Here is a 24,548-nt window from a genome sequence, read left to right on the forward strand (position 1 = left end):
GTTCGCCTTTCCCCCTAAGATTTAAAAAAAAGATACCACAAGTAAGTAGTTTTGTGTGTATTCTTGAATCCTTGTATGTGTTTCATTGGTAACCAGCATGTTTCTTTGCATCTATTTCTTCACCTTAACCAGAGAACAAATATGAAACATTTAAACATAAAACTTGACATCTGATTATTTGATAGTAAAAGTGACTTAAGCTGTATGCACTGTGATTAACATAGGTCCCCTGGGACTGAATCTACAATTCCATTCCCCAGGTGAGGAAATTCCCTTCACTAAAACAAGCTGACATCTTCTCTGCAAAATTTCATTTAAGAGTGCTACCCAGAGTAGTGGTATCAAACTCAATTGTAATTGAGACAAGGAAAGGACTAGGAAGTATTGTGGGTAGAATGGGTCTAATGCTGAGTATCTAGAGCACTAAAAAGTTAAGTGACTTGACCAGAGTCTTAGAGGCAATTTATATCAGAGGCAAGACTAGAATCCAGGTTTTCCTCGCTTTAAAGCCAGCTTTATATCCACTTACCCTATGACTACCTCATAATTGTTGGGGAGACCAAATGGGGAAATGGATGCAGAATTGTCCTTGGAATCAAAAATTTCTGGGCTCATGTCCTAACCCTGCCCCTTAATGGGTATATGACTCTCAACAAATCTCAGTGCTCTAAGTATGCTAGAATTTTCTGATCTGCATTAATAGAGGAAGTTTGTCACTGAAAGTTTCCTAAACTCATGAAGTTGTACAAATAGAAGGAGGAAGAGGAGGATGAGGAGGAAAAGAATAATAAATTGCATTCAAAGTCAAAAGATTCTAAGTGCTATCTCAGTTATCTCTTTGACCTTGTAAAGTTACAACCTCTCCTAGTGAAAAGAAAGAGAGAAAGAAAGAAAGAAAGAAAGAAAGAGAGAAAGAGAGAGAGAAAGAAAGAGAGAAAGAAAGATAGTAACAAAGAAAGAAAGAGAGAGAAAAAGAGAAAGAAAGAAAGAGAAAGAGAGAAAAAGAAAAAGAAAAAGAGAGAAAGAAAGAAAGAAAAAAGAAAGAAAGAAAGAGAAAAAAAGAAAAAAAACTGGTATAAAACAAACACTAAAGGTCAAAAGCAAAATTTTCGGAAAAGGGGGTTAAAATCTTATAGAGGACTGGATATAGAATCCAACAAGAATAACAACTATATAAAATGAAATCTGTCTACCAGCATTTCTAGTGGATGTTTTCTTTCACCAATGATGTGCCATTTGAATTTGAACTCATTTCGGATATACTTATTATATGATTATGTGGAAATAATGCTTAAGAAAATGAAATTGAGATATTATTCGAGTCAGTTCCAATCCACATGCTGAGAGAGAACCATGGAGATTGAATGTGAGTTTAAGCATAATATTTTCACTTTTGTTGTTGTTGTTTGCTTGCTTTTTTTTTTTTCTTGTATTTTTTTTTCCCTTTTGATCTGATTTTTTTCATGGCATGACAAATATGGAAATATATTTAGAAGAATTGCACTTGTTTAACCTATAATGAATTTCTCGCTGCTTTAGGGAGGGAGAAAAAATTGGAACACAAAGTTTTGCAAAGCTTAATGTTGAAAACTATCTTTGCATGTATTTGGGGGAAAAAAATTATTAAAATCATTTTTAAATTTAAAAATAGAAATATAACACAACAACAATAACAACAAAAAAGAAAATGAAATTAAGAAAAGCAACTAGATTAGATTACACTGAATCCATACAGAAAAATATCTATGCTGAACACAAAACAATTTTGAAAATATCATGTGATCAATTTTCAAAATATCTGAAAGACCTGAAACCAAATATAGTTGAAACTCTTATATAGTATTATAAGCAAAATATAAGACAAGAAAAAAATTATTAATAAACAAAAAAAATGCTAGTATTTTCACCTCTATAAATTATTTGTAAGAATGACTTATTTATTAAGAATACTCTTGATGAAGATATAAGAAGGAAATAGATGGGTTCTAACAAATACCGATCATACTTTCATAATCATAATACTTTTGACCAACTGGCCAAAAGATACAGAGAATATTAAGTGTCACAATCTTGTATGATTTTTTTGTTAATAAAATAATGGCAAGTAGGTGGCTCAGTGGATAGAATATTAGCCCTGGAATTGGGAAGACTGAAGTTCAAATCTGCCTCTGTTTGCCTTAACTGACTGGAGAAGGAAATGACAAATTCCTCCAGTATTTTTACCAAGAAAACCCTTTGGACAGTACAATTTATGAGATCACAGAGTCAGACACAATTGAACAACAAATAATATTGAATTTGATGGCACAAATCCTCTGATGCATATGGTAGCATCATTTCAAGATTCCTTGATGTAGTGTAGACAACACTACAGCAATAATTTGGGGCAGCATTTCTCTCAGGGCTTAACTCTATATTTTAAGAGATTAAGTGATTTGCTTATTGTCAAACATAATCTGAAACAGGATAAAAACGCGAGTCTTTCTGACATGAAATGCAACACTTTTACTACCTAAAAACAAAGACACAAGATTATCTTATAATGAGGATTGTTTGCCTTTTGTTCTCAAAGAGGACCATGCAAGTCACTTGGATTTAAGTGAACATGGGCTGTGCAAGGTCCTGCTTCACTTTCCCCTCCACAGCCATCTGGGTCCAGTGGCAAGATACAGATCAGGACGATTAGAGATGGCCTTGGGTAATGTTGAATCAAAAAAAAATAATAATAATAATACTGGCATTGAGGAAGAATGCAGAACAGATTGCACTTGAGCATATTTATAATAATCTACTCCTAATTAGCCTTCTTCCTTCTAATCTATCCCTTCTCTGATCCATCTTTCATATTGCTTACTGTATAAATAATCTTCTCATTGCTCTTCAATAATCATACCACTCCCATGTTCAGAAACTTTCACGAGCTTCCTATTGTCAATCATTAAAAGTATTCTGAGATTTTCTTCCTTTCCTATTCCTCTTTGCTGAACTTAATAATATGATAGCTAGCAACTTACAGACATATATCTTAAAGAAACAACAAAAATGTTCAAGGAAGTATAATCTTAATGCTATCAAATTGCCAATCCACTACTCTACAGATTGCCCTATACTCTATAGATAAAATAATCACAAGATTCATTTGAAAGAAAAAAAAAATCTAGAATGTTACTGGAGGCAACAGGGAAAAAAATAGGAGTGACAAATATAGAGTTACTAAATTTTAAATATTAATTAATATTAGCATTGATATTAAGTATTACTGTTATTAATAAATATTATTAATATATTTTGTAACATTATAGTATATAATTGTATTATAATACATAAATTTAAGATTATATTATATAATTTAATTATATTGTATTGTCATATATAGATACATGTAACATATAATCATATATTAGGATTTACATTCATAATTACCAATAAAATATATGTGTAATTATATCTTATGATAGAGCTATATAAAAATAGATATCATATATCTATAAAATTTATAAATATGCAAATATATTATATAAATTACAATATATAAATGTCATGTTATAATAATTTGTAAATACATGTTATGACACAAATATATAACAATATTTCTATATTCTTATACTATTAATATTATTAGTAGTATTTTTCATCTAAATAATTTAGTACTCACTAAAAAATAGAAAAGAAGTTCAGGCATAGTAGAGAAAAAACAGGTCTCAAAACCACAAATACCTAGACTCAAGTTCCATCTCTGATCCATATTCACTGTCACTTAATCTCTCAGTTTTTTAGTCAACTCTTTAAGATTATAAGTTGCAGAGGAGTTAACTTTCATTGGTACAGGGAGTTTCCACATCTGGGAGTTCCTCACATTAATGAAAATATAAGTTAAATACCTTTCCCTGTTGATATTATTTTTTTTTCAGTCATTGCCCAATCAAAGAGCATCTACTTTGTTACTTATTCTTTTCAGTTACAAAAGTGATGCTTTGCATATGTGGTATATATAGGGTTTTTCTCCCTTTTCTGACTTCCTTAGAATCTCTAGGTAAAAGAGTACAAACATCTTGGGCTTTTTTTTTTATATATAATAAAAAAGTTCTAAATGGTTTTTCTAAGTGTTTAGACCAATTTATATTTCTACCAATAGTATATTAATTAAGTTACAGCGTCCTATTTTAATCCTGTTTCTTCTGTGTAGAAGAAATAAATACATGGCCCATGCTCTAATTCCCTTTATTTTGAAGAAGCCTTCGACATTCATCAATAACTAAGCTTTAATTTTATCCTAGGATGCCAGATGTCACAAGCCAAAGAGTGTGAGAAAAATAAACCTAGGACCACCATTACCCTCTCCTCACCCCATTAGAAACTCTCTAGGATTGAACCCATATGTTTGAGGACCAGAATAAGCATTCAACTTCCAAGCCCCAAATCTTCAGACTTATTCTTCTCAGTCCTGGAGTTTTTAAGAAAGCAAGGTACTACTGTCTTAAAGAAATTAAATCAAGCTCATGCTTCTCTTAGTCACTTAAGGCTCAGAAAGGAAGACAGAAACCTTTCCAACAAATTCTAAATCAAAACTTCTAAGTCAAAAGTCATCAAATAAAATAAAGCACTGAATTTTTCTGCTTTCTTTTGTGAATATTAGTTATCCAAAGCTTTTAGAAACATGATACTACATACTTATCCTCCTTAATGAAAAAGAAGTTGAATGACTTGTTCCTGTTGTATAGTTCTTTGGAAAGCATTTGGGGGAAATAAAACTAAGTTCATGTCTTATCTTAAGTATCTCATTCATATTTTTATATATGCATATTTTTGTGTAATTGAGAAAACATGTTTTGCATGTCCCTTATTGTTACCTGTGTGATATAAAATCTCTTTAGACCTCAGTCTTTTCATCTGAACTCTGCAAGACCTCTTTTTCCAGAAGATATATTGCTATATCCTACAAAAACAGGAATGGGAAAATGGGGCTAAATGAGTTCAATCTATAATTCATGCATATTTACCTACCATATCATTGATATATACAACCAGTTAACTCTGACTATAAAAACAGTTCTAGTATTAATTACAAATAACAAAAAATTGAAAACAGAGAAGATGATAATATTGTTTATTTTCCAGTGGCTGAATATGCTTATTGGGAGTGGCAGAATCTGTTAGAACTATCACTAACACAAAGTAAATCATTTCCCTTTCCAATCCTCAGTTTCCACATTTGTAAAATGAGAGAGCTGGACAAGATCAGTATTTTTCTAACCCAAACTAGACTGCAGACCAGCAAATTCATGATATTACCTATCATAGACCTCTTCTCCCTAGGCAGTTTCAGGGGAAGGAGGGCCAGGAAGGGCAACTTGTTTTAGGCAGCTCAAGGACAAAAAAAAAAAAAAGAAGGAAGGAAGGAGGTAGTGGAAGGAGGGGCAGGATGAAAGAAGAAGTCAATTTTTGAAATTGAAAGGTTTTAAATAACTAACTGTTTTTGGCAGGAAAAGTCCTGTGGAACAGTAAAAATCTGTCATGGCAATCTCCCCACTGCCCCATTTCTTGGCAGGAGTAAGGAGGGGGGTTATAAGTGTGGAACACTGTAGATAATATCAGACTTATTTTAAAAGTTGGTTAGTTTTGCTAAGTTGTTTTAGAGTTAAATATCTATGGCTCAAAGGAATCTCAGAGGCTATCCTATCCCATCTCTTTACAGATGAAAAAACTAAAACTCACAGAGACTGTGGCTCACCCAAGATCACATATCTCACCACTTGCCAACCTCCCACACGCTTTTTTATTATTCTAAGAGATAACTCTCAGAGAGTAGGAGGAAGGATATATTGAAACATGAAACAATCAAAAAATTTTTTAAACTTCTGCCATGGACAGACTTTTAGAATGATTTCTAAATGTTCTTCTAATGTTCTAATAATTCTAGTGTTTGACTATTCCATAATACCCTGTTGTCCAATGCATCATAAAACTTTATCCATAGTTTAGCAATATCTGCATAAATATAAAATATATGCCATGCAATTTAGAATATTTAATAGAAACAATATTATATGAGTATATATGTATATTTGTGGTTGTTGTCATTGTTCAGTCTTTTTCAGGAGTGGCTGACTCTTGGTGATCTCATTTGGGGTATTCTTCATAAAGATACTGAAATTTGTCATTTCCTTTTCCAAATAATTTTCCAGATGAAGAAACTGAGGCAAACAGGGTAAAATGGCTTGCCCACAATCACCAGCTAATGTGACAATATTTGAATTCATGAAGATGAGTCTTCCTGACTCCAGGCCTGGCACTCTATTCACTGCCGTTTTCTCTGTGTCTTTCTGTGTTTCTCTGTCTCTGGCTCTCTCTCTGTATGTGTCTCTCTCTGTCTTTCTCTCTTACGCAATGTCTTTCTCTCTATTTTTCATATATGTACACAAACATATGCACCCATACCCATACATACATGCCCATACATAGATAAATATATACATATACATCTACACACATATATTCTCTCTCCCTTAATCTTTACCCTTGTTTCCCTTCCTCCCCTTTGGAGAGAAGATGGATTCATCTCTCTCTCTCCCCTTTTTTCCTCCCTTACCATCTTTCTCTCATTTCTATAGCACCTTTATTTCCAAAGATACCTTTGCCCTCTAAAAACAGTTATTAAAAAAAAAAAGACATTTATACCTTGTAACAGAGAATAAAATAATTAAAAACTAAGGAGAAAGGAAAAAAACAATTCAGCAAAACTCTCAGAAATGGGAAGGGGGATTAAACAAATGTTAAAAGGACTTGAAATTGATAGAAAAGGGAGAATGTTTTCAAGCATCAGTATGGATGGGAAACTATTTTTCATTTAGGTTTTCTATTATTTCACTTTTGTACATTACTATTATTGGATCATCTAGTCTTTCTATTTAGTTGTCTTTATGCCTTCTTTTCTGGGACAAAAACGTATACCACTAGCATAAAGAGGGGAAAGGAAGATCAATCAAAAAGCATTTATTAAGCACCTACTATGTGGCATGAGCTGTTCTTGAATTCTTGGGATATAAAGACTAAAATAAGCTAGTTCTTGTCCTCAAAGATCTTATATTCTGTGGAAGAAAATAACATTCACAGAAATAAAAAAATATACACAAAGCACTTGGAGGGGGGAAATTAACAGGTGGGGGAGCAGGGAAGACTCTGTATAGGAGGTTGTACCAAAGCTGAAATTTGAAGAAAACTAGGAATTTTAATATGCAGAGATGAGGAGGTAATATATTCAAAGGATGGGAAGAACCTGGGCAAAGACACAGAGTTGGGAAGTGATGAATGCCTATGAAGAAAAGCAGCAAATGGACCAGAATAACTCATCACAGGAAATAGACTTCTCAAAGCAATAGCCTACAGACTACTATCACTAACAGAACTCTCTAAAAGTAAACAAACAATTTACTTGTAAAAAGAAATAATCATTTTACATGACTAATAAGCAAAACAAGATTGTTAGAGGAAGTTAGAATCATCTCATGATTCTAACAAAGAAAGGACCATAGGCTTACTCCATGTTAAGCCAAATCCATGAATGATTCATCTGGGCTCTATGTGCATAAGGACAATATTTGACTCAGTAAGTTAGCACCAGAATGCTTATCATAATCTAATGATTTTGGGTTTCCCAGACCCACTGGTATTTCTATAAGGCATTGCTGTCAGATTATTCTTTGTGGCTCATTTATTATTAAATCGGAAATATGTCCTAATGTTTTTAGTAGTGGAATTTTTTTTTAAGGGGGAAAAACACTCAAATTGAATTCATATCTCAAATTTGGAAATAGAATTCTGTAGAGTTGATGCTAAAATGAATAAAACAATGCCATTATCTTTCTTTTTATTTCTTAAAGCTTTTTATTTTTCAAAACATATGCATGGACAATTCTTCAACATTAGCCTTTGCAAAACCCTGTGTTCCAATTTTATCCCCTTCCCCCTCACCCTCCCCTAGATGGCAAGTAGTCCAATATATGTTAAACATGGTAGAAATATATGTTAAATCCAACATATTTATGCAATTATCATGCTATACAAGAAAAAAAGAAAATCAAAATAAAATGTGAGCAAATAACAACAAAAAGAGTGAAAATGCTATGTTATGAACCACATTCAGTTCCCACAGTCCTTTCTTTGGGTGTATATGGCTTTCTTCATCATTGGACAATTGGAACTGGTTTGAATCATCTCATTGTTGAAGAGAGCCATGTCCATCAAAATTGATCATCATATAATCTTGTTGTTGCCATGTATAATGATCTCCTGGTTCTGCTCATTTCACTTAGCATCAGTTCATGTAAGTCTCTACAAGTCTCTCTGAAATCATCCTGTTGATCATTTCTTATAGAACAATAATATTCCATAACATTCATGTACCATAACTTACTCAGCCATTCTCCAACTGATGGGCATCCACTCAGTTTCCAGTTTCTTGCCACTACAAAAAGGGCTGCCACAAATATTTTTGCGCATGTGGGTCTCTTTCCCTTCTTTAAGATCTCTTTGGGATATTAGCCCAGTGGTAGCACTGCTGGATCAAAGGGTATGCACAGTTTGATAACTTTTTGAGCATAGGTCCAAATTGCTCTCCAAAATGGTTGGATCCATTCACAGTTCCACAAACAATGTATTAGTGTCCCTGTTTTCCCACATCTCCTCTAACATTCATCATTATCTTTTCCTGTCATCTTAGCCAATCTGAGAGGTGTGTAGTAATACCATTATCATTCTTTTTTGTTTGTTTGTTTGTTTTTTAATAGCTTCTTATTTACAAGTTATATGCATGGGTAATTTTACAGCATTGGCAATTACCAAACCTTTTGTTCCAATTTTTCCCCTTTTTCCCCCACCCCTTCCCCTAAATGACAGGATGATCAATACATGTTAAATATGTTAAAGTGTAAATTAAATACAGAATAAGTATACATGTCCAAATCGTTATTTTGCTGTACAAAAAGAGTCAGGCTCTGAAATGATGTACAATTAACCTGTGAAGGAAATAAAAAATGTAGGCAGACAAAAATATAGGGATTGGGAATTCAATGTAATGGTTCTTAGTCATCTCCCAGAGTTCTTTTGCTGGGTGTAGCTGGTTCAGTTCATTACTGCTCCATTAGAACTGATTTGGTTCATCTCATTGGCTAGGTCCATCAGAACTGATCATCATATAGTATTGTTGTTGGAATATAATGACCTCCTGGTCCTGCTTATCTCACTCAGCATCAGTTCATGTAAGTCTCTCCAGGCTTTTCTAAAATCATCCTGTTGGTCATTTCTTACCAAACAATAATATTCCATAATATTCATATACCACAATTTACCCAACCATTCTCCAATTGATGGGCATCTACTCAGTTTCCAGTTTTTAGCCACTACAAAGAGGACTGCCACATTCTTACAACATATAGATCCCTTTCCCTTCTTTAGTATCTCTTTGGGATATAAGCCCAGTAGTAACACTGCTGGATCAAAGGATATGCACAGTTTGATAACTTTTTGAGCATAGTTCCAAACTGCTCTCCAGAATGGTTGGATGTATTCACAATTCCACCAACAATAATACCATTATCTTTCAAAAGAGATCTATATATACAAGGTCAGAACCTATAATTTCAAAGGTATCAGGAACTTCTACAAGAGGAAATTGATTCTTTCACAGCAGGCTGGTTTCCTCTCTATAGTTTGAAGTCTTGGGAAATTGCTCAATAACAAGGTCTTAAACATATAGCCACATGTACCCTCACTATATTCTGAGATGCTGGAACCACAATAAAATATAACTAGGAGATACTTGACAAAATAAAAATGCAATAGAACATAGATAATATGTTGGTGGTTTTCTAAGTAAATATACAGCTTGTAGGGATCACTGTTTGAATAAATTCAGAAATAGCAATTAGCAGAAGGACTAGATACAAAAAGAAGGGATATCTTGTTCAAGAGTAGAAGGTAGTAAAGTAAGGTAGAGATTATTTTATGTGAAGTACTTATTCATAATTAATTCATCAGTTTTTTTTTTTCCCTAGGAGGAGTTTAGGCTCATTTTAATGATCATGTGATGCATATGAGGGAAGGGGGAACTTATCAAGGGGTAAACATGTAATAGACAGAGCGAGAAATTGTAACTCCTGGAGTACCCAACAATTGGGGAAACAGAGGAAGGCACTTGTGACTAGGAATAGGGAATTAATGCTTAATCTTCCTCTCCTAGGCAGGTGCCTATCTTATCCTATGATAGGACATACTACTTCTGCATTTGTGTGTAATAAAACAGACTTTTAACTTCACCCCCTTTTGAGTCCACAAATTTATTCCTCACATGTGTATGATTTACTTGGCTTTATTTCTATTTGACTTTAACATCATTTTAAATCCAGGCTCTCCTGATTTCAGTGCTCTATCTACTATGCAATCAGGAGGACCTGGCTTTAAATCTGGCCTCAAACACTTAACACTTATTAGCTATGTGACCCTGGAAAAGTGACTTAACCCTCATTACTTTGCAAAAAGAAAGTTTGTTCTTTTCCATTCCTATTGTTACTAAAATCATTTTTATTCTTCTTTTACTCCAATGTAGGCTGTGTGGATTTAGCCTTCATTTTTCATTTTGATATGCAAATTGTTCTTTTGATACTAAAAGTTTACTTCTTTTTTTCTCTTTGTTTCAGCAACTTGCTATCAGAACAAGGGAAGATTGTACCAAGGTACCATAAATGTCACAGTATCAGGCATTCCTTGTCAGAAATGGAGTGAACAGGTAAGCTTATTAAAAGACTCTTAGCAGTCAAAAAAAAAAAAAAAAGTTTGTTGTTTAGCCATTTCACCTCTATTTTTTCCATTGACTTTCTTCATCTACATGCTTCTGCTTAGTGCAAGAGTCCTCACCAGTAGATTGCATTTATGGATAAATAGAGATGATCTATCTAGGAGAATTCCTGGCCAATTGCTACATCTTCCACCTCAATTCATACAGTTTTTGGAGATCCCAATCAGAAGTGAAGTGAATGGTACATCCTTTCTGAGATATAATTATCAGTGTCTAATCCTTTGATCTGGTTAGGAGAAGGGGAAGGAGAAAGGGAAGAATCATCTAAAGAAAATTATAGCAAATCAGAGCTCCTAATATTTGGATTTGATTTGGAAAGACTAATCAACAATAAGAATCACTGATAGTGCTTTTTTTTATTATTAGGCCCCCCAAGTACACAGAAAGACACCTCAGATGTTCCCTGAGCTATCAAATGCAGAGAATTATTGCCGAAATCCAGGAGGAGAAAGGGAACGGCCCTGGTGTTTCACAAAGGACCGAGCTGTAAGATGGGAATACTGTGCTGTACCTCTCTGCACCAATGGTAAGCAAAATCAGGGTGTCAATTACAACTGGAAAGGAGCCTAAAACAAAAAAAAAACTGTTCTGATATCTAGCAGAACTTTTCTCTTTTTGTATAATATTCCTAGAAATGTTTCCTCTTGCACTAAATTTTTATTAGCATTTGTATTTAAAGCTTTGAATTGAAAATTCTATTCCTCCCTCTTTCCTCTTCTTCTTCTGCTCCCCCAGATGACAAACAATCAGATATAGGTCATACATATATTGGACTGAATTTTGAGGTTAATGCTTCTTTATTCTGGCACTGATAAATAGAATTTCCAGTTTAGTGGAGTCCTGAGAGAATAAGCAGTCCAAATTCTACCCATTAGTCAAGTCAACAAACAATTTTTAGCATTTACTAGCTTATAGGCAATCTACTAAGATTTGGCAATACAAATATAAGCAAAAAGAAAGATAGTCCTTGCCCTCAAGGAGTTGACTTTCTAATGTGAGAAGATAGCACATAAAAGAGATCTAAAGGGTAAGGAGGGAAGTCAGGGCATAAGAGAGAAAGTCAGATCAGGAATGCAGTCTGGAAATGAATGAGGGTCATGATTGGACTGGACCTCATTTTTAAAATGGAGGTTCTGTGAGGAACCAGCCAATAAGAAGGAGAGGTTGCAGATAGGGAAGGTATTTCCAATGTGGAAAGTAATCCAGGAGTGGCTTCCAGGGTTTACCCATTTCTATGGCATGATAGAGAAAATCCCATGGAGATGGGTCAGCATCTTTGATAAGTCTAGCTTCTAATGGACAATAGCAGTGACCATCTTATAGGGTAACCCTACTCAAACTGTTCAACAATTCTTTTTTTTTTAAATTCATTAAAAATTTGACTATAACTTTTTGTCCAGTGGTCTTCATAAAAGCAAATCTATTTGGATTTTTTGTTGTGCTCACTGATAGGACAGTATGGTGGAAAGAGTACTGAACTTGTAGTCACAGGACCCAAGTTTGAATCTAATATCATTCTTGCCTATGTGACCAAAGGCTAATCACTCAGTCTCTCTAGATAGACCTGAGGTTTTTTTTTTATCTGTACATTGGAGGGAATTAGCTTAAGTGATGTCTAAGGTCCCTTTCAGATTTAAATTTATTGTCCTAAGTTTTATTATTGTATCTTAAATAGACCAGTGATTTCATTGATCTATGTTGCTGCTGATTAGGAAAGGCATATGTCAAAGCAGACCAGCTTCCTGTTAGAGAGTTACCTGGTATGTTGTGAATACAGGCATCTTCCCCAATAATGTATCAAAGCCAACTCTCCCTAACTTTACTGCACTACACCACCTCTTCTTACTAAGATATTAACATGAAAATGAAAAATTACATTCTCTTCTATAAGAGACACCCAGATATCCATGGAAGAAAAATAAGCATAGATGTAAAATCAGGCAAAGAATGAAGAAAGTGAAAGTAAGTAGCATACAAATTATGTACATTAAATTACATGGTCCTTGTCTTTTAGCCATTTAGTTATGTCCAACTCTTTGTGACCCTGTGAACTACAGCATATCTGGCCCTTCTATTTTTTTACTGTCCTCTAAAGTCTGTCCAAGCTCATGTTGACTGTTTCATGGCACTATTTATCCATGTATTCTTCTGCTCCCTGTTTCTTCCTTTTGCCTTCAGTCTTTCCCAACATCAGGTTTTCCAATAAGTCCTGTCTTTCCATTTTGTGGCTAAATATTTAAGTTCAGCTTCAGGATTTGTTCTTCCGATGAATAGTCTGAATTAATTTCTTTAAGATTACACTGAAGTTTCCATTATTCACACTGAAATTATTTGTTCACAAAATAAAATCCAAATCCTCAATAATTCCCTTTTGACTCATGCTCAAGTGAGCCATCTGATCTCTGAACAATACCTTCTCACCTTTGAGTTACCTATTTTTAGTCTTTAGAGCTATGTGCTTCATAGAATGAAACAGAACAATTTGAATTAAAGTTATGTATAGTGCTTAGTAATGTACATAATAAGAAATTAGTAAATAATTTTTCATTTAATCATTATCTTCTTCATTTCCTATTTTATCACTCCTAAACCTAGCTATTAATGCTAGCAAAGCTTTATACTCAGTCATGGTAAAAGAGAGAAACAATGAGATATACTAGAGAGAGTCTAAAAAGCTAGCCAGGAAAGAACTGGAAACTAAGTGGATGGCCATCAGTTGGGGAATGGCTAAATAAGTTATGGTATATAATGTAATGGAATATTTTTGTTCTATATGATCAGCAGGCTGATTTCAGAAAGTCCTGGAGAGACTTATATGAACTGATGCTAAGTGAAGTGAGTAGAACCAAGAGAACATTGTACATAGCAACAATATGTTGGGGCAGCAATGCAAGACACACTTACTAAATATTTACTGCTTGATTGATCTGTTACATAAGAGGGGTACACTAAATGAGATCTCAGGTCTCTTAAATTATAAACATTTCTGCTTTGAGGCATTTTGAGAAACTATTTGTCACAGTGGACAGAGTGCTAGACTTGGTCAGTCAGGAAGACCTAAATTCAAATTGTGTGACTTTGGACAAACCACTTAACCTAGACCTGTCTCAATTTCCCATCCATAAAATGGGGATAACATGTGCAAAAATGTTTGTGGCAGCCCTCTTTGTAGTGGCAAAACCTGGAAACAGAGTGAATGTCCATCAATTGGAGAATGGCTAAATAAATTATGGCATATGAATGTTATGGAATATTATTGTTCTGTAAGAAATGAACAGCAAGATGATTTGAGAGGCTTGTAAAGACTTATATGAACTGATGCTAAGTGAAATGAGCAGAACCAGGAGATCATTATACACAGCAACAAGAAGACTATATGGCAATCAGTTCTAATAGACATGGCTCTCTCTTCAACAATGAGATGATTCAAACCAGTTCCACTTGTTCAGTGATGAAGAGAGCCATCTACACCCAGAACAAGAACCATGGGAACTGAGTGTGGACCACAACATAGCATTCTCACTCTGTTGTTGTTTGCTTGCATTTGTTTTCTTTCTCAGTTTTTTTTTTCTTCCCTTTTGATCTGATTTTTCTTGTGCAGCAAGCTAATTGTATAAATATGTAAACATATATTGGATTTAACATATATTATAACATATAAAATGGGGATGATAATAATAACACTTCCCTACCAGGGTTGTTGTGAAGAGAAAATAAGATATTTGTAAAGTGCTTCACAAATCTTAGGGCAATATCCACAGAGAATGGATAGAACGCCAAACATGCAGTCAAGAAGACCTGAGTTCAAATTTGGCTTCAGACACTTGCTAATTGTTTGCCTGGGCTTCACCTAGTTCTATTTGCCTCAGTTCCTCATCTGAAAAATGAGCTGGAAAAGGAAATGGCTAGTCACTCCAGAATCTTTGCAAAAGAAACCCCAAATGGGGGCATGAAGAGTCAAACATAACTGAACAACAATAATTGTAACTCTTGGGGTTGGTGTTGGTAATTAGCTTAATGACTGAGTCAACTGGGTAATTAGGAGGACCCTAGGCACTTGATTCAGGATGTATAATTTCTTTCTTAGCTTATTTTCAGTTCAGAACCTTCTTTCACATTTGCAATTGAACCAAAACCCATCATTTTTCTGTTTTCTCACAGTCTTCCCAATGGTAACAGTCAAGCCAAGTGCAGACATTCCAGATCGGTCTTCTTCCTCATCTGCATTTTCGCCCACCTACTCAATGACTGTCATCATTGCCATAATCTCCAGTTTTGCAGTGATTGGTTTTCTCACCATGACTGTTCTCCTTTGCTGTCGCAGAAGGCGAAGACAGTGGAAAAATAAGAAGAGGTAAAATTATGCTTTTCTTGAATCAGCCCCCTCAAATGAGGAGAAAAGTCTTGCTTTAAATGGCACAACCAAGAGTAAGATCTGACTACAGTTATTTTCCTCAGTCTGCCTCTGCTTTAGTCAGCCTGATCTGCAAGTAATTATCAAAAATAATTTGGCCTATCTTGGTCCTAGAAGACAGATAGAGGAATATATAATGCCCTGCTTTCCTTAGACAAGCAGGGGACTACAAGGAAAGACTGTTCCACATGCTGTCAAGCATTATTTTGTTAGTTAGTTTTACTTAAAACTATTTTTCAAGATAGGATGGTAATCAGAAAATGACATTTTAAAAAGTCATTAATTAAACTTTAAAAAAAATAGTAATGTTTTTTAGGACAAAAGGCCATGGGATCATTTTTTTTTTTTCACCAAAGTAATTGTTTGAAAGAATTAAAGAAGATTTAGATTTTTTTTTTTTATCTACTTGGCAGGGTAGATAGTTCAAAATGTGCTGGGTTAATTGTATAACAATTATAGGAGTATTATTGGTAGTCATTATGAAATGTAACAGATGATTTGGATATCAATCAGTCAACAAGTATTTATTAAATACCTGTTCTTACTAGGCAGTATTGGAGGTATTCTAGACAAAAGTACAAAGAATTAAAATCTCTACTTGAAAAGACTTTTGTGTTTTGTTGGAGTCAGTCTAATGTTAAATCTGGAGTATGTCCAATAAAATAGGACTTCTTGAGGAAAAGGATTTTTTGTTCTGTTTTGTCTTTCTAGCCTCAGCCCCTACTGTATACAGTGCTGGGCATATAAGCACTTCTTAAGTGCTTATTGGGTTGCATAGTATTCACACTTAGATGATACTAGTACAAGGTAGGACCTTCCAAAAGGGCCCCTTGGGTCCTTCCAACCCTTCTGACCAATAAACTAGAAGTTCTTTGAAGATTTTATTGCTGGGTAGGAAGAATAAAAGAAGCTGCCATTTTAACCAATCCTGAGATGTATATATTGCTCTTCTGTGCAGGGAATCTGCAACCCCCACACTCACGACTCTCCCATCTGAGCTCTTGCTGGACAGACTTCATCCCAACCCTATGTACCAGCGCATGCCACTTCTTCTGAACCCCAAACTCCTCAGCTTGGAGTATCCAAGAAATAATATTGAATATGTAAGAGATATTGGAGAAGGAGCGTTTGGAAGAGTCTTTCAAGCAAGGTAAAGTTTCTAAAGAAAAATATTTCTACTGTTAGAAGATATGAACATTTCCCTTTGGAAGTAGCTTTTGTGACTTTTGTGAGAGTGTTGTGGACGTGAAAAGGAATTACATTAAATTTTTATTTGTAAAATTTCGCATACCAGTTTTTTACCAAATTATTAAACTTCTTGATAAAAAGTATTTGTTTATTTAATTTGGCATACAGATTATAATACACAGTAGCAGCTAGGTAGCATAGTGCGTAGAGCATGGCACCTAAGTCAGGAAGATTCATCTTCTTGAGTCCAATTTTACTTCAGACACTTATTTATTGGGCAAGTTACTTATCCCTGTGTGCCTCAGTTTTCTCATTTGTAAAATGAGCTGGAGAAGGAAATACTAAATCATTCCAATATTTTTAACAAGAAAATCCCAAATGGGATCATGAAGAGTCAGACACAATTGAAAAATTACTAAAATATATATACATACATACACACACATACCATACATAAACACACACCACTTAAGGATCATGGTGCATGGGAAAGAAAATAAGTAATGAAGAACAATGTAAACCCAATCATACCATACAGCAAGTCCTTAAGAGTCAGTGAAACCCAATCTATCATTTAATGCTACAGAATAGGAACTGAACTTAAAGTCATTGAAACTGAGATCAAATTGTGGCTAAACCCTTATGTCCTATTCATTGATCCTCTTTAAGTCTCACTTTCCTTACCTGTAAAATGAGATGATTGGACTAGTTGGCATCTAAACTCTAAATCTGGTCTCCTATTCTTGGATATTCATACAATGACTTTTTAATATAGTACATTATTTTCAATGAACTATTTCCAAATTCACTTATCTATTTTCTATTGCTATAGTTTTTTTTGTTGTTGTTGTTGTTGTTGTTGTTTAATTTAAATATAACTCTAAATCTTTGTTTTAAAGATTATTCTCAATTTTTTTTCTTTTCTTATGGACAATAATTCTCTTGATTATGATGTAGGAGAAAGAATACAGGTTTAGGAGACAGAAAACGTTAGTGGCATTCCTGGCTCTGCCAGTAAGTTGTTATATAAGTTTAGCCAAATAACTTCACTTTTTTTTGACTTCAATTTCCTCATCTCTAGAATAAAGATTACTAATCTGAGTAAGTAATCTGAAAGATTAAGTCATCTTCAATGTCCCTTTAAGCGCTAACATTTTATAGTCCCATATAGATTAATCTTATAAAAAGAGATATCATGAAATGTATGTTTTTAAAAAAAGAAAAAGTGTTTTAGGATGAAAGGGTCACTGGACTTTAGCATTTTTCTTTATTCCATTGTACCCTAATGCTGCTAGCCATTATTTTGATTTTCATAGTTTTATTTTATAAAACTTTTTTAATAAAACTTTACTTGATTCAATTTTATTCAATTAGATCTGAAAAAAAAAAAGACCCCACCCACACTTACTAGAGCCATTATTCATCCTCCATTCCATTCCCAAAGCAGTGTGGATAGCACCAGAGACTGGGGATGCTAAGATCTTCAGGACCTCACAAATTCTATCCCATCAAACATTATATTCTTCCAAATTGTACCAAATTGAAAAGTACTGCTAATAACCTTTAAGTTGCAGCTGTCATATTGCGGGATTCATGACTTCTGAGCCAGACCTACTCTTTGGTGACAATTCAGAAATGTTGATCCTAGTACAACAAAGTGGCACAGTGAATAGAGCACTGGCCCTGAAGTGAGAGTCAAATTCAGTCTCAGTCACTTACCACTTGTATGACTCTGGACAAGTCACTTAGTCCCAATTGCTGCTCCCACCCCCTAAAAATTGTTTTTAGTCCTAAAGTCAAATCTTCTCACATTATATTGCTTAATAAATAGAGTTAAAATGTTGTGTTTATCTCTTTCTTGTAGAATCCAGTCTCTGCTAGTACAAGAGAGTACTCATCATTTTAGATCAAAAGTTTCTAATCTGTGTACCACAGGCAGATTTCAAGAGTTCTACAAATGGGGGAAAAAATGCATCTATTTTTAATGCTCTTTAATTAGAATATAACAGTTTCTTCAATCATTTAAAAATATTATTTTGAAAAGAGGTCCACAGATTTTTGCCAGATTGTTAAATGCATTCATGGCATACACAAAAAAGTTACGAATGCCAGGTGAAGGTGGGCAGGAGGGCTTACTGGGCAAAGCTGGATTCAGGAAGGTATGAGTTCATTTTATTTGCCCAGCCACTCTCTTATTGTGTGACTCTGATTATGTCACTTAACCTCTGACTCCCTCAGTTATTTCCTTCTTAAAATGGAAATAATAATAATAATAATGGCAATTATCTCATGCAGTTTTGGGGACCAAATGGAACAATTTATGTAAGTTACATTGCAAACCTTAACATCATTTCCTTTGAATAGGCATTCATATTGGTCTGAGGATAAAACCTATCCCTAAAATAAATCCTTTCTGAAAAGGAAAAAAAAAATCACTGAAATAACAACAGTTTTAGGTCACATTCATGTTAAAACCAGAATGGGGAGAATTCAAACTTAGCATTGTTGTTGTTATAGTCTTTATTTGGACCAGTGCAGTATCTATATTTTGGTAGACACTCAGTCTTTCAGTATGGAAGTTGAGGATGGGCACAAATAAACGCATAATATCCATAAATATTGATCTTCATTTTTGATTCTCAGAGCTCCTGGCTTAAGACCTTATGAGCCTTTTACCATGGTGGCAGTGAAGATGCTGAAAGAAGAAGCCTCAGCAGACATGCAGGCAGATTTCCAGAGGGAAGCAGCCCTCATGGCAGAGTTTGATCATCCAAACATTGTTAGGCTCCTAGGTATGAAAAGAAAATGCATGATTGGGTTTTTCTGTGGGAAGCTATGGGTTATTCTTCAAGTTGCCTGTGGTGATCCTTTTCTTCTCAAAACGCAGCCAGGTGATAAAAGTTCAGATCTTTTATTATCTCCAATATAGCCCGGTTAGCTTAGAGGCCTATCTCTCTGCTTGGTTCCAAGAGCTCCCTCCGAATGTCTCCAAATCCAAAGGTTTTGTCCTTCAGCCTCCAGCCAGCTCCACTCTTCATGTCATTCCGGTGAAATCTGACCGAGAGCCTCTGTCTGTTTCTTTTATCCAAGAGGGAGGAATTGTGGGATGCGAGAGAGAGGGATTATGGGTTTTCTCCCATAGTGCTCTCTGGCCCAAAGAGCTTCAAGGGAGGTGTGAATTCACAAAGTTACAAAGTTTACTTTGTGAAGCTGGCATACTTGTGAACTCCAATGAGTAAAGGTGTGAACACAAGCCTTGTATTAATTAGTCCTACTTAGTACCTCGTTTCAGGTTCTGCCCAAAACATCTTCTTGTAAGATTAGATCAACTCTAATTAGTTAGCAGTTTGTAAGGATTCCAACAGTTGCCCCTGCTGAAACTCAGATCAACTATGGTGACTCTAAGGGTGTTATCCTCTCACTCACTTGGATAATTTGCAATGAAAAGGGTTACATTGGTCAGGCATTGTTGGTAGAGCACAATGAATTAGCAGTTATAGAATCAGGAGATTTAAAGCCAAAGTGTTTTCAGAGATCTTTGAGACTAAGCTCTTCAGTTTGAAAGTAGTACCTGTGGCCTTTCTCTCTCATATGTGGGCTTCCAAGAAGCCTGAAAACTTTGGTCTAGATTTTTACCAAGGAAAGCAAGTCTTCCTGCATTTGCTGCTGTTAGATATGCATGGTGAAGGGAGGAATCCAGGCTAGATAGCTGGAGAACACTCTTTAGCTTATAACTTCTCTGACTCAAATTCTTTTGCATCTTAGCCGAAGTTCTGCATTTTGACCAGCAAAATCTTCAGTTCCCCTACAAACAGATGAGGATGTTGGGGTGTGAAAGATAGGAAATGACATATCTAAGGTCATACAAGTTAAGTAGCATAGTAAGGAATTGAGCCCTGGAGTTTCATGTCCCTCTTTCCAATGCTCTTTCAACTATAGCTTGCTGTCTCTCACACAAGAGCAGTATATTGCAGCGATAGGTGATTGGTTCGAATGAATATCACCAGAATTAATTACTAGTGGCCTTCAAGGCCACTTTCTTTTTTATTTCTCCATTTTTTCCTTTATTTCTCCATTTTCTTCCTTTCTTGCTTCCTTACTGAATGACCAATTGTCAGATAATATTATAATGGGTTGGTAATAGATGGTCTCTGATATACCTTCTGGCTCTAAAATACCATTATTCTCTCTTTCGTGCCTTTGTATTAGAAATCTGCACATGGCTCCTATAGGTATTATCTAAATCCCACAGGGGTTTTCCTTGGACAAAAATACAGCAAAACACACGTCTAGTGATTAGATGCATGCACTAGAAGTTAAGTGATCTGCTATTTTATGACAATAACTCAATGAAAGTGACATCACCACTCATGCAATTCAGTTTCTCCATTCGTACAACACTGTCTGGCTGGTGTCAGAAAGATCAAGATGTATGGAAAATATTTTGCCTTTCGCAGGGGGAAGAAAGGAGCTATTGATAAGCAAAAATTCCAATAAGCTAACTACCCTGTGATAAAATTTAGCTACTATCTCAATTCTTTCTTTTTTGAGTTGTTCTTTAGACACATTTCATATCCATATTTTGATATTGTATAGTTTACAATAGAAAACATTTAAATCATCCTTTACATTCATTGTCTGATATATAACTCTTGCAACAACCATGTCATGTAATGGTAATTACCATTATCATTATTATTAGTATTACAGTTAATGTTTATATAGCACATTAAGGTTTGCAAAATTACATATATATTATACATAGGGGTAGCTAGGGGGCCGGGAATCAGAAAATCATAAACTCAAATCCATCCTCAGGCACCCACTAGTTATAGGACTTTAGGCAAACTACTTAGCCTCTATCTCTATTTTCTCATCGATAAAATGGGGATAATAATAGCACCTACCTCCCAAGATTGTTTTTAAGGGCCGATTAATGTAATAATGGTAAAGGACTTAGCACAGTGCCTATCACATAGGAAGCACTATATATATATGTGTGTGTGTGTGTGTGTGTGTGTGTGTGTGTGTGTATGTATCTGTATACATAGGTGTATATGTGTGTATGTATAATTTCATTCTCACAACACCTCTGTGAGTAGGTACTATGTTATTATTCCCAGTTTGCAGATGAGGGAACTAAGGTAGGCAAAAGTTGTCACTTTCCTAGGGTCACATAGCTAGAAAGGTTTCTGAAGCATTTGAACTCAGTATTTGAACTCAGGACTTTCTGATTCCAAGTACTGCTCTCTATCGGCTACTCTTCTTAACTGCCAGTCAAAGATAATACAAGTGGACAGAGGAAAACATTGAAATTCAAAGGGTCAAGTGACTTGTTCAATAGTTAGTAAGTAGCAGAAGCAGGTTTCACATCCTATATCCCCCTGATATAGCACTGGAGCCCTCCTCGTTCTACCATGCTGCCTTCCTATAGAGTGCTGTCTACTACTTTCACAGGTATTCTATTCTCTCCTCTCAGCTCTTGAATTTTTAAGAGTTTTATGGAAATACAAGTTTACAATTAATTTTAAAGAAAATCTTACACCATTGTTAGTATCTACAAAAAACTTTAACATATAACCTTTTCAAAAGTTTATTAGGAATATGACAGTAGACAGCTCAGCTCTCCCAGATTCTAACATAAAGAACCAGGTGGAAAGCACCTGAAAGACAACCCAATGCATTAGCCCTCCTTTTCCCTTCTTTGTTTTATTCTCCATTTCCCTTTTGTGACACCCTCTATTTATAAGAAAAAAATAATCTCACAGTTCTCCTGTGAACCTTTTGGTTCTAACCATCTGTTTTATTTCTAATATATGCCATATTCCTGAGACAGTATGGGACAATATTGGAATCAGAAAGACCTGGATCCAAATCCTTACTCACACTACTACCAGCTGTGTTAAACTGGGCAAATTCCTTACCCCCATAGACTTCAGTTTCCTCATCTGTAATATAGGGGAATTGGCCTCCAAAATCCCTTCCCCCCTCTTTATGTATGATCCTATGTTCCTGAAGTAATCCATATTCATCATAGGGCATTGTGTATTATGTCATAAAGTTTGGCTTCTTGGGCAAGGTTGGGGAACTGAACCTTAGGGGGAAGATTTGAACACAAATTCCATCCCAAACACTTATTAGTTGTGTTACTTTGCCTCCTTCAATGGGGAATAACAACATCATCTAATTCTTAGAATTGTTGTGAGGACCAAATGTGATAATATTTGGAAAGAGCTTTGAAAACCTTGCAGAGGTCCTCAAACTTTTTAAATAGGGGGCCAGTTCACTATCCCTCAGACTGTTGGAGGGCCGGACTATAGTAAAAACTAAAACTTTGTTTTGTGGGCCTTTAAATAAACTTCATAGCCCTGGGTGAGGGGGATAAACATCCTCAGCTGCTACATCTTGCCTGCCAGCCGTAGTTTGAGGACCCCTGCCTGAGTGTTATAGATTTTGTAACAGATTTATACATGGATCTATAACAGATTTATAAGTAGATCTATAACAGATTATGACAGACATATAAATATAAATGCTTGCTATTATTATCATTGCTCCAGATTACAAGAATGGAACAATAGGGAGATTCTAATGTAAATTGTTCTTTTAAAATGTGAAAGTGAAACCAGTGGACTGGACTCTGGAGAAATAAGAGCCTCTAATAGATGGCTTTCAAGTTCCAGTGTCAGGTCCTGTTTACTATCCAAATACTGAGTACTCAGCTCTGTTGAAGCATTTGGGATTTCACAATAATCCAGACCACTGGGAGTAATGAAGCATTGTCTTTCAATCTCAGACTTTGGATGGTTTAGGGATAAGCTCTACAGTATGCATGGTAAAGTACCTCCTAGCAACAGGATTGTCTTTATTGCCCAATGGAGAGCTCAGAATGAAGCTGGTGTTCTGGAGGAATGCATGGAAATGCCTCTGTTCTTGCCTTGTAAATACTGGTTTGGTTCTCCTGATAGTCATTCTTTTCAGTAGTCTTCCCAACCATATTTCATTAACAATTCCTATCTCTTGTAAGTAAATAGCAATGAGAAGAAAAAGAGCTGGACAAACATTAAGGGTCACTCAGGCAAGGATATTTTTCCCCAATTTTTAATTTAATTTTAAATTTATTTTATTTAACTTTTAATTTTCCATAACATAGCATAAAAAAAAAAAATGATTGCACATGAAAAAGCAAGTTGCTATTCCTTTTAAATATGTATGTGTGTTTGTGTGCATTAGTATACACACACACACACACACACACACACACACATACGAGAAAGGATAACATTTTCTATGAAAGGAGTTAGGTTCCTAGATCAGAATCTTCAGGTCCTTGTATTAAACATCAGTCCTAAGTACAACGAGGGTGTCCTAGTACAAATATTCCAAAATACTTCTGTTTCTTAATCCTTACCTTAGAAAAAGGCTTAAGTGACTGTGATTTTGGAACTTAAGAAACCCTTAAATCATCTGGTCCCACCTCTTCACTTGACAGATAAGAAAACTGTAGCCAGCTGAAGAAATTTGTTCTGAGATCAGTTAATCACAGAGTTACACCCAGAACTCAAGGTTTCTGACTCCCAAATTGTGGTTTTTTTATACTTAACCTTGAGATGACTTACCATCCAGGAATAGACTAAGAACTAATAGGGGGAAAGTCTTGCTACTCTTAGGAGAGATTTGATGTAAAAAAAGTTATAATTGTCATGGTTCAGACAGCAAAGAATTGTGTCTAGCACAGTGCCTGCACATAGTAGAGATTATTAATCATTATCTGTAATTCAAATAGACATTTATAGACTGTCTTAAAGTTTACAAAATGATTTACATATATTATCTTAATTGATCTTTAAAACATCCCTAGAAAATAAGTGCTATCATTAATCCCCATTTTATAGATGCGAAAACTGACAAAAAAAAAATATCTTGCCCCAGGATCACACAATTATTGAAAAGTCTGGAATTTATTGTTAGGCATTTAATCACATCAAATGCTTTTTTTCCCCTCATTTCCACCCTATATTTGCTGCTTTTGAAGAATGCAAAATCAACCACTTAGAAAAGCACAGGCAGGATTTTATTAAATACATTTACAGG

At 34.9% G+C, this 24,548-nt stretch overlaps 1 protein-coding gene across 1 annotated transcript in view; it reads left to right on the forward strand.

Annotated features, from left to right (window-relative positions):
• MUSK (muscle associated receptor tyrosine kinase) overlaps window positions 1–24,548 on the forward strand; it is a 198,133-nt gene that overhangs the window by 168,444 nt on the left and 5,141 nt on the right. The window contains exons 11-15 of the mRNA XM_051962588.1: window positions 10,695–10,783; window positions 11,219–11,378; window positions 15,014–15,206; window positions 16,225–16,416; window positions 19,098–19,246. Coding sequence (XP_051818548.1) covers window positions 10,695–10,783; window positions 11,219–11,378; window positions 15,014–15,206; window positions 16,225–16,416; window positions 19,098–19,246 — 783 coding nt within the window. The remainder of the gene's footprint in view (window positions 1–10,694; window positions 10,784–11,218; window positions 11,379–15,013; window positions 15,207–16,224; window positions 16,417–19,097; window positions 19,247–24,548) is intronic.

The sequence above is a fragment of the Antechinus flavipes genome, chromosome 1 (genome assembly GCF_016432865.1).
Source record: "Antechinus flavipes isolate AdamAnt ecotype Samford, QLD, Australia chromosome 1, AdamAnt_v2, whole genome shotgun sequence".
Lineage (NCBI taxonomy): Eukaryota > Metazoa > Chordata > Mammalia > Dasyuromorphia > Dasyuridae > Antechinus > Antechinus flavipes.